The 13,940-nt window shown below is 58.5% G+C and overlaps 1 protein-coding gene across 1 annotated transcript; it reads right to left on the minus strand.

The window, feature by feature from the left end:
- Positions 1-604: 604 nt before the first annotated feature.
- AATK (apoptosis associated tyrosine kinase) lies at positions 605-12,875 on the minus strand. The gene is made up of 13 exons (XM_080922880.1): positions 12,770-12,875; positions 11,639-11,786; positions 9,627-9,706; positions 9,209-9,327; positions 8,992-9,079; positions 8,330-8,463; positions 6,852-6,936; positions 6,625-6,746; positions 6,000-6,149; positions 3,136-5,731; positions 2,914-3,058; positions 2,577-2,777; positions 605-1,585 (listed from the first exon to the last, which is right to left on the minus strand). Exons 1-13 carry the CDS (start codon positions 12,836-12,838, stop codon positions 1,545-1,547), a joined length of 3,978 nt encoding a protein of 1,325 aa, XP_080779006.1. The 5' UTR covers positions 12,839-12,875; the 3' UTR covers positions 605-1,544.
- Positions 12,876-13,940: the final 1,065 nt, after the last annotated feature.

Consider the following 13,940-nt stretch of genomic DNA (forward strand, 5'->3'; position numbering starts at 1 on the left):
TAGCCTGGAACGGGGGGCGGTGCGACTGTACCCTTATAAGAGAGGTTTGTCGTGAGTGGAGTCGTCACCTCTGCCCCCCTCCCCAGCTCTCTATAAAACCTAGTCAGGTCTGTGTTTGGATGCCGCTGTGTGAGGAGCTCGGGTGATGGCAGAAGCTGTAGGGTAAGGGTTGAACCCAGACTTTCTCCATCCATTTCCCCAAGACATCCTTTGGAGGCACCCACGCATTACCTAGGCACACAGGCTAGCCCCAGGACGGGGCAGAGCAGAGAGCACAGGAGGCTGCGGGAGTTCCCCTTTCCTCTGACCTAGGAGAGACCGAGGGGCAAGAGAGGGTTGGAGGGACCTCTCCTGGCATGTGGAGGCAAAAGGGCAGAGGTGACGACTGAGTCCCCATCTACCATCCCCCAGGGTGTGAGCTTCAGACCCCAAAAGAAAACACTTGAGTACACAGGCTATTTTTTCTTTAGCTTGGTTTCTCTTAAAAAACAAGGAACAAGAAAAATCATTGCACCAGCATCCTAAGCCTCAAACTAAAAACAAAAACAAAAGAGAAAACAGCGCCCCTGCCCCCAAAGCAACAACATACTTTACATGTCTTTGGTAACAATAACTTAGAATTGCCCCATTTTCATTCACTCCAACAAGTTACAAAAATATTCCCTATACAGCCCACCCCAGCCCTGTTTCCTCCCAGCCCTGCCTGCAGGCAGGAGCCCCACAGTGGCTGTTAGGGTACACACTACCCCTCTACCCACCAGGGTATGGGGCAGGTCCTACTCTGCGAGGGAGAGCTGCCCACACTACCCTGCAGAGGGAATCTGGGGCAGTCCGGCTGCAGCCTGGAAGCCCCTGCTCCTGGGCAGGACCTGGGCCAGAACAATCCAGACAGACCCTGTGGGGAAGGGCGTCCACAGAGGCAGTGAAGGGAAATAGCCACGGACTCCGAGATTAGGGCTTGGAACCCAGAGGTCCAGCCTTGCTCCGAGCAAACCTAGACCCAGGTAAGAAATGGGGGGGGGACCCAAAAGGAACCTGCAGGCTTAAAGCCATCTTGAAGCCTGCCCAAGTGTCCTTTGAACGCATGGCAGGACCTGGCCAACAAGGGCGTACAGGCCCTTGAACTGCCTGGTCCTGGCCTGAGGCCAGTTCCTCACCAACAGCCATATAGGAAGAGTGGCTGAAGGGTGGGGAGTCTTCCCAGGAGAGTCACCTAAGGGCCAAGGGACCCTTCTTGAGTGTATATATATATATATATATGCTTACAGACACCATAGGTCCTCAGGCTACAGGTCTCTCCAGGGGCTAGCAGCAGACCTCAGCATCCACCCAGGACACATTCTGCCATTAGAGTGGCACAGAGAAGGTACGTGGCCCAACACGTCTAGAGCTAAGTAGAGGCCCCTTTGTCCACCTGCTTCTCCAGGATGCTGTAGGGTGCCAGTGGTCCCCATTCGTTCCCAGTCGCCATCCTTGTTGCTGCCTGGGCAGGATGGCAGGGGCTCCAGTGACGCCAGCCTCCGAAGGGTGGAACTACATGGGTCTCAAGCCTCTGTGTATCGGCCCCCAGCACCTGCTGTTGGGCCTGGTAAGGGGGGTGCTTTGTGAGCATGTGGGGAGATCAGACAAAGGTTCTCACACACCAAAACCCACCCCGACAACTGTCTGGCCCAGTGACAGGCCTGTTCAATGTGGTAGGTAAGCCTGTGTCTAGATGAGAGACAAACCCACTTATCTCCCTCCATGTAACCCAGATCCAAAGCCGACAATGTTTAGCAAATGCTCCCCATGTCTGTGTACACATGGAAACTGAGGCCCAAACAGAAAAGGCACGGTCAGAGTGATGCAGTCATCTCATTCCAGGGATGAGGGAGGGTGACGAGTTCTTCCCTCAAGGGTACCACAGCCAGGGCAACTGAGGAAGAGCTATCCAGAGGGGAGGGACAGGCAGAAGGGACTAGTCAAAACTGTGAGTGGGCGGGCTGGAGAGATGGCTCAGCGGTTAGGAGCACTGGCTGCTCTTCCAGAGGTCCTGAGTTCAATTCCCAGCAACCACAGGGTGGCTCACAACCATCTGCAATTTGATTGATGTCCTCTTCTGGTGTCTGAAGACAGTGACAGTGTACTCATATACATAAAAAAAAAAAAAACCGAGGGGGCTATGGGAAGGCAACCTATCAGAGAGGAGCCTACTAGACAGTTGGAAGGGGACACATGACTTGACGGGGTGGAGTACATTGTACCACCACCTGAGTCCCAACAGATACTCCTAGCAAGAACCATAGACGGTGACCAGAGTAGAGACCACCATGCTGGAATGTTCTAGTAAGTCACAGGAGTCTACACTCGGACTCAGAACAGAACAGGTGCCCAGCATCCTGCTGTGGAGGGCAGAGTAGGCAGGGTGGGCAGGTCCTGGGACCAGGGCAGTAGGCCAGGCACGCCAGAACACATCGTCTGCCCAGAAGCCAGGGGGCAGACACTGTTGAGGCCACCAAATCTCCCCTGCTGACACCCTCATAGACACCCATTCACAGTGTCCCTCTGCTCCACCTCAGCCCCCACCACACTCATACCTCCCGTGGACTGGGCATCTGAGTCCGATACGTGGGTGATGGAAAAGCGGGAGGCAGGTGTGGGCGACACGGTGAAGCGTGAGAATGGCGCAGCTGGTGTGGGAGGCGCCACCAAGGCAGGGTCAGAAGGATCTAGTGCAGTCACCAAGGCAGCCTTGCCCGGCACCGGTGGGAAATCACCATCCCATTCGAACTTACTGCCTGCAAGTCAGACCAGAGAGTCACTTTTGTTATATGACACCCCCCGCCTCAGCCCCCACTTAAGGTGATATCGCATTTTGAATCCAGACCTCCCTTAATGGTGATGTCACGCTCTGGCCCCCAAAACCTGGCTCACCTGGTTCGGGAGCAGAGCTGTCTGGCAAGTGGCCAGCCCGCAGTGGCAGGCCAGTGGCACTGGGTGAGCTGGGGCTACCGTCCAGGAACGTGGGGCACTCCTTCGGGCTGGGGAAGGGTTCCCCAGTCTCTCGGGTGGGGCTCTCCTGGAGGGGCAAAGCGCAGTGTGACTCGAGCTGACCAACCTCTCCCAGCCCCATGTATGCCCAAAGTAGCAGCCTACCTGGTCAAAGAGGTAGACCGTGACGTCATCAAAGAAGGACACAGCCTTCTTCTTGCGCTCCAGGTCGTCGCAGAAGGCCTCCGACAGCAGGCTGGGCATCTTCAGCAGGCTGCGTAGATTCCGTGCACTCTGGCTCTCAGCCACTACCACCGGCACCGCCGGCGGCTCCTCCTCACTGTCCTCACTGGGCTCCTGGACGCTGTAGCACCGGAGCTCCTCGTCGGACTCCTCACTGTCCTCAGTGTCCTCGTCATCCTCTGGCCGGCCCTCCAAAGCCCCAGGGCGGCCAGGCAGGGCCAGGCAGAGCGGGGATCTGGGTGTGCTAGGACTCCCCATCCGTCCCAGCTGAGCTGGCCCTGGGAGCTGTCCTGGGGAACCCCGGGGCTCCGTGCCATTGCCTTCCGAGCTCAGTGGAACTGAGGTCAGCAGGAAACATTTGGAATGACTTGGGCCCGGCACAGGCTGCACTTCAACTGAGCCTTGAGCCCCGAGAGGCTCTGGCCTGGAGCCTTCCGGCAAGGGCTCATCTGACTGCTGTGAAGGGGGCAGCACCTCACTGGACACCTCAGGCCTGGGAAAAGCCTGCACAAACTGGTGCCCTGGACTAGGTGGGCTCCTCAGGTCTTGCTCCTTTGGGGAGTCCTGGATCCCACTGTGCTTCTCAGGGCCAAATATGGGTTCGGACTCTGCGTCCAGGTCTGAAAAGTAGGCAGAGTCCCGGTAGGGATTCTTTTTGTTGAGGCCACCAAGGGAGACAGAGACAGAGGGCAGAGTCTCGGGCCCTGGGCTCTCACCCTCTGGGGCTGGCTCCGCAGGGGCCGCAGGCTCACTCGACTCATGGACCTCCTTGAGCACAAACTCGGGAGACCCATAGTTCTCTGTATCATAGCCACTGTCCATGGCACGGGGCTGCCCGCCAGGGGCTCCAGCAGCTGATGGGCTTAAGACCTCACAGCCGCCATCACTGGCTGAGGACGGGATGTCCAGAGAGTCCAGGGAGTCAGGGGTCCCCACCTGCTTCTGCAGACAGCGCAAGGCTGGTACTATGCCTGACTTCTCCGTGTGGGGGCCGTCGCTGGACAGGTCGGTGAAGACTCCAGATGTGGCCTCGGTTGTATCTTCATCCTCGCTGCTGGGCGCCTCTTGCCCCACAGAAGTGCTGCTACTTTCAGGGGTGGGGTCCGGCTTAGGGACAGTCACCCAGCTGCCAGCAGTGGGTGTAGGAGAGTCAGGCAGGATGTCAGGGGCGCTTGCCTCCTCCGAGGGGAGTGAGGCTCCTTCATGGGATGGGGAGGGGACAGAAGGAAGGGGAAGCTGGGGTTCAGCAGAGCCCTCGGCCTCCTGAGCAAGTTTGGGTTCCACAATGGGGTTCTCAGCCCCACCAGCAGCTGCCTCTGTCCAGGGGGACCTGACGAGGCAGGCAGCAGGTGCCAGGCCTTTGGCAGGACACAGAGGGAGCAGGCTGAAGCAACGGCTTGGCTCCTGACCAGGGGAGGCCGCTACCAGCCCAGGTAGAAAATCTCTGGAATCCTCCTGGGACAGGGGATGGCCCAGCTCAGGGGAGGCCCGAGGGGTCTGTTCTAAGCTGGAGCAGTCATCCCTGTAGCTGTCTGTGAAGCTGCTCACATAGCCAGGATCCCAGGATTCTGGGTCTCTGCTACCACTGTTATTGTTGGCTGACGTGTTAGAGCTCCAGTGTCCACACTGAACGGCCCTCCCCGCCTTTCCCTCCTCCGGCTCCTCGTCACTGGGGGATGGCTGGGCCCCAGGACTCCCAGAGGGAGATGTGCCCAGTGGGTCATCAAAAAAGGGTGGGCAGAAGGTAGCCACACCCCAGTCTATGTCTTCAGCTGGTAACATCGGGGTCCCAGGAGAGGATGAGCGCGAGGGACAGGGTGGCTCTTGCCTCCTGCGAGAATGGTGGCCACAGGGGTCCCACAAGCCCCCAGCAGGGGGCGCGTGGCCTAGCAGCGGCTCCATGACAAGGGACGCTGCAGTGCTCTCCTCAGAGTTATTATCCTGGTCAGCCCCAGCCAGGGGGCTGGGAGCACAGCCGGCACAATCCGGATCGTGGCCGGCAGCAGGCACCGCCCCCTCCAGGCGGATGAAGTACTCGCTACCCACCGAGGGGCTGTGGGCACTGAGGACCGGCACCACCCCTGGCGGTGAGCCGTCGGGCGCACACAACTCCTGCAGGCGCGCTGCGGAGCCAGGGCTGGACGCAGCCCCAGGGGGTGGGTATGCCTCAGCGCCGCAGCCAGCCTCCCACTTGTATTCAAAGTTGAGGCCGTGGCTAGTCTCAGTGACCGTCAGCACATCGTCGCTGTCCACGTGGAAACTGTCACTGGTGAACTGCTCCAGCAGCGGGAAAGAAGAAGCAGCGGTGAGCTCGGCAGCGGCAGCGGCAGCTGCTGGGACCGTGGAACCTGAGCCCAGGCCTGCGCTGCCGCCCGGCCGCAGGGAGCGCCAACGCCGCTCAAACTCCTCCTCCAACTCTGTGGTGCCCTTAGCACACAGGTAGGACAGCAGCAGGTGAACCTCTTCAGCTGTGGGCCTCTGCTCCGGCTGCAGCCAGCAGAACTGCATCACCTCGTACCTGTGGGGAGGCCCTCATGGGTGGCTCTGGCCAGGAGTGAGTATAACCTGCCCTCCAGGGACAGTCTGTTCCCTCATGCTCAGAGTATGAGCATGGGGACACTGGGGACAGTCAAGGCAATCTCCCAAGGCAGACCCAGAAGCCTGGGAAGGGCTCTGGGGTGGGGTGTTTCCCTAGGATTCCCCCATGCCTGTTCAGGCTGCAGAGACCTAGAGTCATATGGAGGTGGCCACCTGTGCCCCTCTGTCTAGGGTGGTGGGGTCCTCACCATCGATCAGACAGACTCAGCTGCAGCTGGGGCTTGGGCAACTTAAGCTGCTGCTCTCGGACGGCGTAAGCCAGCACCTGCCGGTCCGAGTGCTGGGGGTAGGGCTGCGCACCCAACTCGAAAAGCTCCCAGATGGTCACACCCAGGGACCTGCAGGGGCAACCACAGTGACACGTGGCCTAGCGTGACTGCACAGAGCCCCTGAACACCTGTTGTCATGACAGTCTCTCCAGGACTGGAGCTCATTAAGCCGAGGCCGCCCCTCTCTAGTGGCACAAATGCAAGCCAAAGCCCGATATCCCATAAGGACACGTGGCCTACAATAGCAACTCAAGAAGGTCTTAGCCAAAATATGGCCCCCGTATTGGTGGGTGTCAGTTGGTCCTGTCCTAAGCCTCACACCCTTGACTGTCGAGGCCCCCTAGCAGTACCAGAACTTCAGAAACCCACCAAGTACCCTGTGAATGGTCTCTTAAGGCCACTAGGTGGCAGGCATGAGCACACTTTCCCTGGGTGCCAGCCTAGCCTGAGAAGGAAGTCTGTTAGAGCAGAAAGCCAGCATCCCCACTAGAGTAGCTGATGGGCGGCATCCCAAGACCCTTCCGGCAGCCAGGCCTGTGCTCACCACACATTGCTGGTCTTAGTCTGGTCCACCACCAGCAGGTTGCCGTGAACCTCGTCTACCAGCTCTGGCGCGATCCAGCGCAGCGGCACCCACAACTGGTCAGCGGTCACCAGGTAGTCTTCCTGTAGCACGAAGGGACAAGATGGAGTGAGCTCCAGTCAGCCCCCCTACCCCCACCCTACCCCCACCCTGACCCCACCCCCACCACGGGCTCTGCCCGCCCTTACCCTGTATTTGCAATGAGACAGGCCATAATCGCCAACCTTCACCGTCAGGTCGGCCGTTAGCAGGCAGTTCCTCAGGGCCAGGTCACTGCAGAGCGGTAGGCAGTGTCAGCAGAGTGAGCCAGCCTGGGTGAGCCATGGCCGGGTGGTTTGGCTCCCAGGCATAGCCAGGCAGGCAGACAGATAGGAAGGGGTGTCTGAGGGCCCACTTGCTTGTGCCCAAGCTCTGGCTCCACACCCTGCACTGGCTATTTTTGGAAGACCTGTGTGGACAGCACCTTGGACTGATGATACATGTGAAAATTAGGCAAAAGAAGCTTACGGACCCCCAGCAAGGTGCTGTCTGACTGCACCAGAGCCCTAGCCCCCTCCACCCTCCTCCTGATCTGCCCCAAGCCATAGAGAAAGGTGTGTCTTCGGTGTCCTCTCAGGGCCTTCATCCTTCCAACCCCACTACACTACACCGTCATCCCAATCCCCAGGAGATAAGAACCAATGAAGAAACCAAGGCCTGGAGTGTCTCAGAGGGTCCTGCCAACAGTCAGAGCCCATGTTCTAGAGTGTAGGTCTGCCCACCCTGCTATACAAGCCGGAGCCGAGGTCTAGTACAGGATGAACCACAAAGCCCTCTTCTATGGAGGATAAAAATCACTCCAGGACTTCCTCCAATTCCATGGCAAGCCTGGGATGCCAGCCTCTATATAACTCTTGCTGGGCTAGAGCCCCCCGCCCTGGTGTTTGGGGTACAGGTCAATAGGGTGCTACGGGATGCACCCTCATCTGCCATACTGCTGTTACCCTGAGGGCTCTCCAGGTGCAGATGGAGCCATCCTGGCCTGCCTCTACCCCAGGAGGCCTGTGCCAGGAGACAGGGTGGGGTGGCCTGGGTCCGTGCCTATGGGTGGGGCATCTGGGCGGGGCAGGAGGCTGGCAGCTGCCCTCTTCAACAAAATCACTGATGCTGGAGTCACTGTGCACCCACTCAGCACCAGGATATTGTTGGGGAGGACGGCCTGTGCAGCAGCGGGGCTGGCGGGCCGCTTGTCCATCGCCAGGTCTTCCAGCACGTGACCCCGGCTCATGGGAGGCCGGACCTGTCTTTTGGCCACCAGAGGCAGGAGAGAGCCACCCCTCCCACTGCAGGGCCAGCCCAGCCACCCCCTTTGTGGCGTGAGGGAAAGAGGCTGGGGCTGATGTGGGGCCCAGACATGGCTGACTGCTCTAGTAGACAGGATGGGTTTCTTCGTTTAATTGTCTGCAAGGTGAGTTTCAAATGTGAGCCTTCACAATTTATCTGTTTCTGAGATGGTCTCTCTGCATAGCCCTGGCTATTCCGGAACTCATTGGGAAGACCTAGCTGGACTTGAACTCACAGAGAGTCTCCTACCTCTGCCTCTCAAGGGCTGGGATTAAAGGACCACCGTGGCTTTCCAGTAGAGGCATTCTGGGTGGTGAGGGTCAAGTGGCTCACTAGCGCTCACCTGTGTACATAGTTGTGACGATGTAGGTGCAGGACGCCACACGCCACCTCGCACGCCATGCGCTGCAATGTAAGGGGGTCAGGAGCCATGGACTCTGTCACCCGGCAGCTCCGCAGATAACCTTTGAGGTCCCCCTGTGAGAGAGCACACAGTCACCTGCTAGCTGCAGCTACCAGAGCACCACGAGCCCTCCATCCACCCCAAGAGACCCTGGGTCTGGTGACCTGCAGATCGGCTGGCAGCCCTAGAGTCCACAGCGGTTTCAGCAAAGCCTATGTCTCGATTCTGACACAGTGACCTCCACATAAGCAGCTTCAGCTTGGCACCAGAGCTGCGCGTGCAAAGGGGCCAAGGGGCAACACGAGGACCCCAAACTCAGGCTCAGCCCCAGGAGCTATGTGAGCCCTGTGGCTGTCCCAAGACACCTCATGTTGAACTGCCCGAGACCCCACAGTGTTGCCCCTGCTGCTGCCGACTTACTCCCTCTAAGCAGACCCCCTGTGAGGGAGGCAGAGACTACTAGGACTCTAGAGAGCAAAAGATCCCAAGAGGCAGAGCAGGAGAGGAGGCAGCTCAGAAGAACCTCCCACTCCACTGTGGAACAATGAGCTACAGAACAGGATCTGCAGAGACAGTGCTGCCTCCCCCGGACAGCCGCTTACCAGTGGACAGAACTCCATAACCAGCAAGTAGGGGGTCACCTCAGCACACTGGGCCAGGCACTGAAGTAGGTTTCTGTGCTGCAGGGCCCTGGAAGAGTCCACGGATGTTTAAGTTGGAGGGCAGGAGAGGGTGCACCCGCTCCCCCCACAGCCCTCCCCTCCCCATCACCGGCGGGTTCTCCCACTGTGCTGGCCCCGCCCCCACCTTACCACCTACCTGTAGGGCTGCGCCTCCTCCAGGAACTGCATCTGCTCCTGCACGCTGGCGCTGGCCTTCAGCTCCTTCACCACCACCTGCGTGCCACTGACACCCGAGTGTACCTCCCCCAAGAACACCTGCCAGATGTGACAGGCATCACCAGGGCCCCTTCCAGTCTCCACAGGAAAAGCCATTTAGCCCCAGTGCCGTGGGATGGCCATACAGCTTCCCCCCAAGCACTCTGGCTAGAATACTCAGCCCAGTCCACCCGCCAGTCTCCCGGTCTCCCACTGTCTGGGGACCACAACGAGGAAAAAGGAATCGGGTGCATGATCCAGTCTTGGGTGGGGGGAGTTAGAAAGAGCCCCTCCCCGGGGGATCCCCAGGAGTAGCAAGCCTGTACCTCGCCATTCCCACCACCCTGAGGCACACTTACCTTCCCAAACCAACCATGGCCAATCTCCTTTAAGTACAGGAGGCTGTGCCGGCCCAGGTCCGTGGACTTGAGAAGTTGCACTAGAATAGAACGGAAACCCAGGAACTGCTTAGCTACCGTTCCCTCTTCATCTTCCTACCAGGTTCTGCGGGGCGCGGGGAGCCTCCCTGAGTTCCCCAGCCCGGGAGGCTCCAGGCTTGAGGACTGTCATCAAGGGCCACTGTCTCTCAGGCTCTGGGGTGGCTGCTGTCAGCGGAGCCATAGGTCTCAATGTCCATCCAGGCAAACCTGGGAAACAGTGCCCAGAGCCGCAGGGAGAAGCCAAGCCCAGACAGCAGGGCCTGGAAGGCAGTTTGGATGCGGCAAGAAGCTGGTGCTGAGGCCTAAGAAGACAGCAGAGCAACCAACCCCCTACCCCCGCCACAGGCTGGCATTCAAACACCCGTCACACCAAAGCCGCCTTTGTTGGGGGCTGCTTGGCACAGCCCTGTACGGGACACACTGGATCCATTCTCCCTGTGGGCCAGGCTGAGTGAAGTCAGTGGAGAAGAAGGGTCAGTGTGGGCAGAGGAAAGAGCCAGGACTCATGGCACCCACTCCTGCCCCTCAGATTCTCTGAATTCTGCTCCCACGCTGATAGCCCAGAAGGCCGGGGTTAGGGCTGGGGGGGGGGGAGCCAAGGAAAGTCAGAAGCCCCCAGGGACTAAGACTCAGGGAATGTCGGCTTGGTGCCCAATTCGTGAACCCGATCTGTCTGGATGCCTGGTGCAGACCCTGGGGTCTTTGGGACCTCAGTTGTTCCAGAGCAGGTTCCAGGAGAAACCAGAGCAAACACCGGATCAGGAGAATGCTTATATGTTAGGAGCTAGAGGTAGGGGAGGAGGCTTAGGTGGGCTGACCCATCTCACACCCAATTTCTCCCTTCTTGAAAGAAGATGTCCCCCAAAACAACAGGGCTGAACAGTGCAGAAAACACCTTTGCTTTCTCCTGGGTCCCTGTCCCACTGTCCTTGCCCATGGATAGCCAAGCCTGCCTGTCTCGTAGGAGGTGCTGGGGATAGCTGCAGGCCTTTGAGCTAGTGGATAAATATGTCCATGTCTGGATCATGCCTGACTTTTGAGTTCTCCCCCATGAGACTTGATGGGCTACAGGACCATGCATTTAGTTTGGGGCCAAGCTAGTGGCTGGAGGGCTTTTCTAAGTCTCTGTTGGCTCCAACAGGTACTGAGGACCCTAATCTTTGATGCAGGCTGGGCCCTTGATAAGAAACATCCTGTTGAGAACCTGGTAGGGCTGGCCCCAGGTTGAGGTGGGGAGAGGAGCCTGCTTCTCACCACAGTAATGAGGCACTGGGACCAGCCACACTTTCAGCTTCACACCTGCAGTGTTCTTGACACCATCAGATGGACAAGGGACAACCTGTTAGCATTCTGTCTAAGCTCCACCCCACAGTTACCTGGCAACAACCAGGTATGCTCCACCCCAGACACTATAAAAGGGGGTGCTTACCCCCTCTTCACTCTCTTGTTCTTATTCTCTTGCTCTCTTCCCCTCTTCCCCATTTTTCCCTTCTCTCCAGATTCCCTCTTCTCTACTCCCCCCCCCTTTTGTCTTTACTACTCTCTTAACTCTCCTCCCCATGCCTTGAATAAATGCTATACTATGCCGTCATGTGACTGGTCCCTCAGGGGGAAGGGATTCCTCAACATGGACCCACTAGAGGCACCCCGAACCCCACACCTCCATAGAACGTATCCCCACTCTATCTTTTTATAAACACTATACAACCCTTGTCTGAAACTTCCGGCTGTAAAGGCCTGAGAGCTGACTATTGTAGAGGCAACAGGCAACTATAGACCCAGGCACCATGGTACCCAAGCCAGTTGACGGCTGGCCCCAGGTCCAGAAGGGGGTCCATGCACCTTCCAACACAGCCCAGCTCCCACTGCACACGCTCCAAGTGTCCCCCAACCCCCACTGCACGCTTGTTCGGGGAGACAAGCCCACTTACCTGAGCGGCCAGGCTGCTTAGCCATGGGCAAGGAGACCTCGGTAAGAGGCAGGACATACACATCGGGGCCGTTCTGTAGAGCTGGAGCTGGGGAGCCCTGCTCCGAGAAGTCGGCCACACACTCATCTCCTTCAGCATTCTCAAACTCCTGCAGGTCGGGCAGGCACAGAGGGTTATGGGAGGCAGGCTATGGAAGGCCCCTTTGCCCTCAAACTCAACCTGATTAACACAGGCCTAGAGCATGGGTCCTGATGCTTGGCCTGTCACACCTGCCCATAGCCCCCGATTCCTCAGGGACACCATCTCAGCGGAGGCCAAAGGCCTCAGGCCCTAGGACTAGAAACCCAGGCTGAGTCCTGCTTGAAGAAGGACTAGAGACAAGGGACAAAGCAGTCCCTCAAGGACCTTGTCAATGTTGTCCCCCTGTCCCCCACCCACCCATGGCTTGGAGCAGATATACAGGCAGGGTTCCATTGCACATCTCGGGGAAAGTAATTGGGTTCCTCATCCTTCGCTGGACAGGGAGAGAGGGATCGGGGAACTCGTTCACTGTCCCCACCTCTACCACCTGCCTGCAGGCTGCGGTGTCCCCTCAGCCCCGCACCCCATCCAGATGACATTCCAAGCAGAGTTAGTCCGGGGCAGGCCACAGCCATAAACAAGGACAGGGTGAGTGGAAGAACACTTTCCCAGAACCACAAACAAACACATAAAAACCAAAACAGGGGCGGAGTAGAAACAAGGCCAGCTTGTCCTCAGCAGTGGGCAAATCTCCCGGGCACTTGGTCCCACCCCACATCTCCTACCCAGGTGAAGATCTGAGGATCGAGGACTGGGCACAAACTAGAGACTGGCGGCCGCCCCAGGCGACATTCCTGCGGACAGACAGCTAAACATACCCTGGGGACTTCTCCTTTTTCCAGGTCACTTGTCTCTCTGTTGAGGGGGATAGCCCTATGTTCCTCATGACTAGCCCTGGTCTGCCTCCACAGAGCCACTGACAGCTGTTGGCACCTCTCCCTCCCCAAACACAGAAGACCATGCTAGAATTTCCTCTAGCCCCACAGGCCGGGGCCTGCGATGCCCACTTCTCCCTTTGTAACATGAATTAGTTTTGGCTTCAGCCATTACCTTCCCTTGCCAGAGAGCCAGCCGGGTTCCCCCAGCACAGCGGGCGAGCAGGTAACACAGAGTGAGCATCCGGCCACTGCCCAGAACCGCTCCAGTGGGGAGCTCGCTGTGGCAGCAGGAGGCAGGGATCCTCTAACCAGAGCACACTGGTGCTGGAATGTTCCGGGCACCATGTTCCCAAGGAGGTGAGAAGGGCGAGGGTGGGTGAGCTGCTGCCAGCCCTTGTGTGGGGCCTTGTTCTCAGAGCCTGAGGAGGGGCTTGTTACACAATGGCTGCCTAAGCTGCACCCTAGGTTCCCACCCCCACGTCTATGACCTGCAGCTCTACCCTCAGTGTCCTCCAGGACAGCAACTCTCCTTTGACTGTCCAGCCTGTTGTGTGCGACAATAAGGAGGTCAGGAGATTGTCCCCTGCGGTGGGAGCACCAGGGTTGGTGCAGATGTGCAGCCTCTGGGACTACCCCACTGCTGTTAAGGAGCTCAACACCCAGGGTTGCCGGGGGCCTGTGCCACCAGGTGCTGGGACTCTGCAAACAGGGTACTAGCATTTGGTGCAGGTTACCCAGTAGGAGGTACCCCCAAGATACAGGTGGACTCTGTGCTTGGCCATAAGCGCTCCCCCCACCCTGACCTCCTGCCCAGCCTGCAGCCCATGTGGGTGCAGGAATGTCCAGGGCTCTGTCCAGGCCTCAATGTGCTGACAGACAAAGCTGCAGCCCCCGTAGCTCCCAGTGGCACCTCCTCTGTGTGTGGGGACGCGGGGAGGGTTCAGCTCTGTGCTTTCTGCTCTGCATTCCTGTTTAGAGCCACTGTGTGACAGGGGTGGCCATGGGGATGGACAGATGCAAGAGGCCTCACCACTTGAGTGGAGGCCTCAGCCGCGGGATCTAGCCCTCGAGGGAGACGGTAGCAAAGGCCACGGGGCCTTCGGTGGACACTCCACAAATAAGACGGCCCTCATTTCTGGAACCTGATGGATGTTCTCTGAGCAAAAGATGCCCAAGCTAGGGAGCTCCTGAATGATGATGTCATGGCTGGGGAAGTGTCTGTGGGGAGCACAGATGTAAGGATCCCTGCAGGGGCAGCCTTTCACTGAGTCGGGATGCTCTCAAGAGCCACCTCAGCTTCTCTGGACATGGACAGGCCTGACCTAGAGCTGGAATGGCACAGT

The sequence above is a fragment of the Micromys minutus genome (genome assembly GCF_963924665.1).
Source record: "Micromys minutus genome assembly, chromosome: 10".
NCBI lineage: Eukaryota > Metazoa > Chordata > Mammalia > Rodentia > Muridae > Micromys > Micromys minutus.

Bases quoted from the DNA above. Each gene is read 5' to 3' on its own strand.
- AATK (XM_080922880.1), bottom strand. From the start codon at position 12,838: ATGCTCACTCTGTGTTACCTGCTCGCCCGCTGTGCTGGGGGAACCCGG. The intron at 5,732-5,999 runs GTGAGGACCCCA...GCCTCCCCACAG, and splicing joins CTGAGTCTGTCTGATCGATG to GTACGAGGTGATGCAGTTCT. The intron at 3,059-3,135 runs GTAGGCTGCTAC...TTGCCCCTCCAG, and splicing joins CGGTCTACCTCTTTGACCAG to GAGAGCCCCACCCGAGAGAC.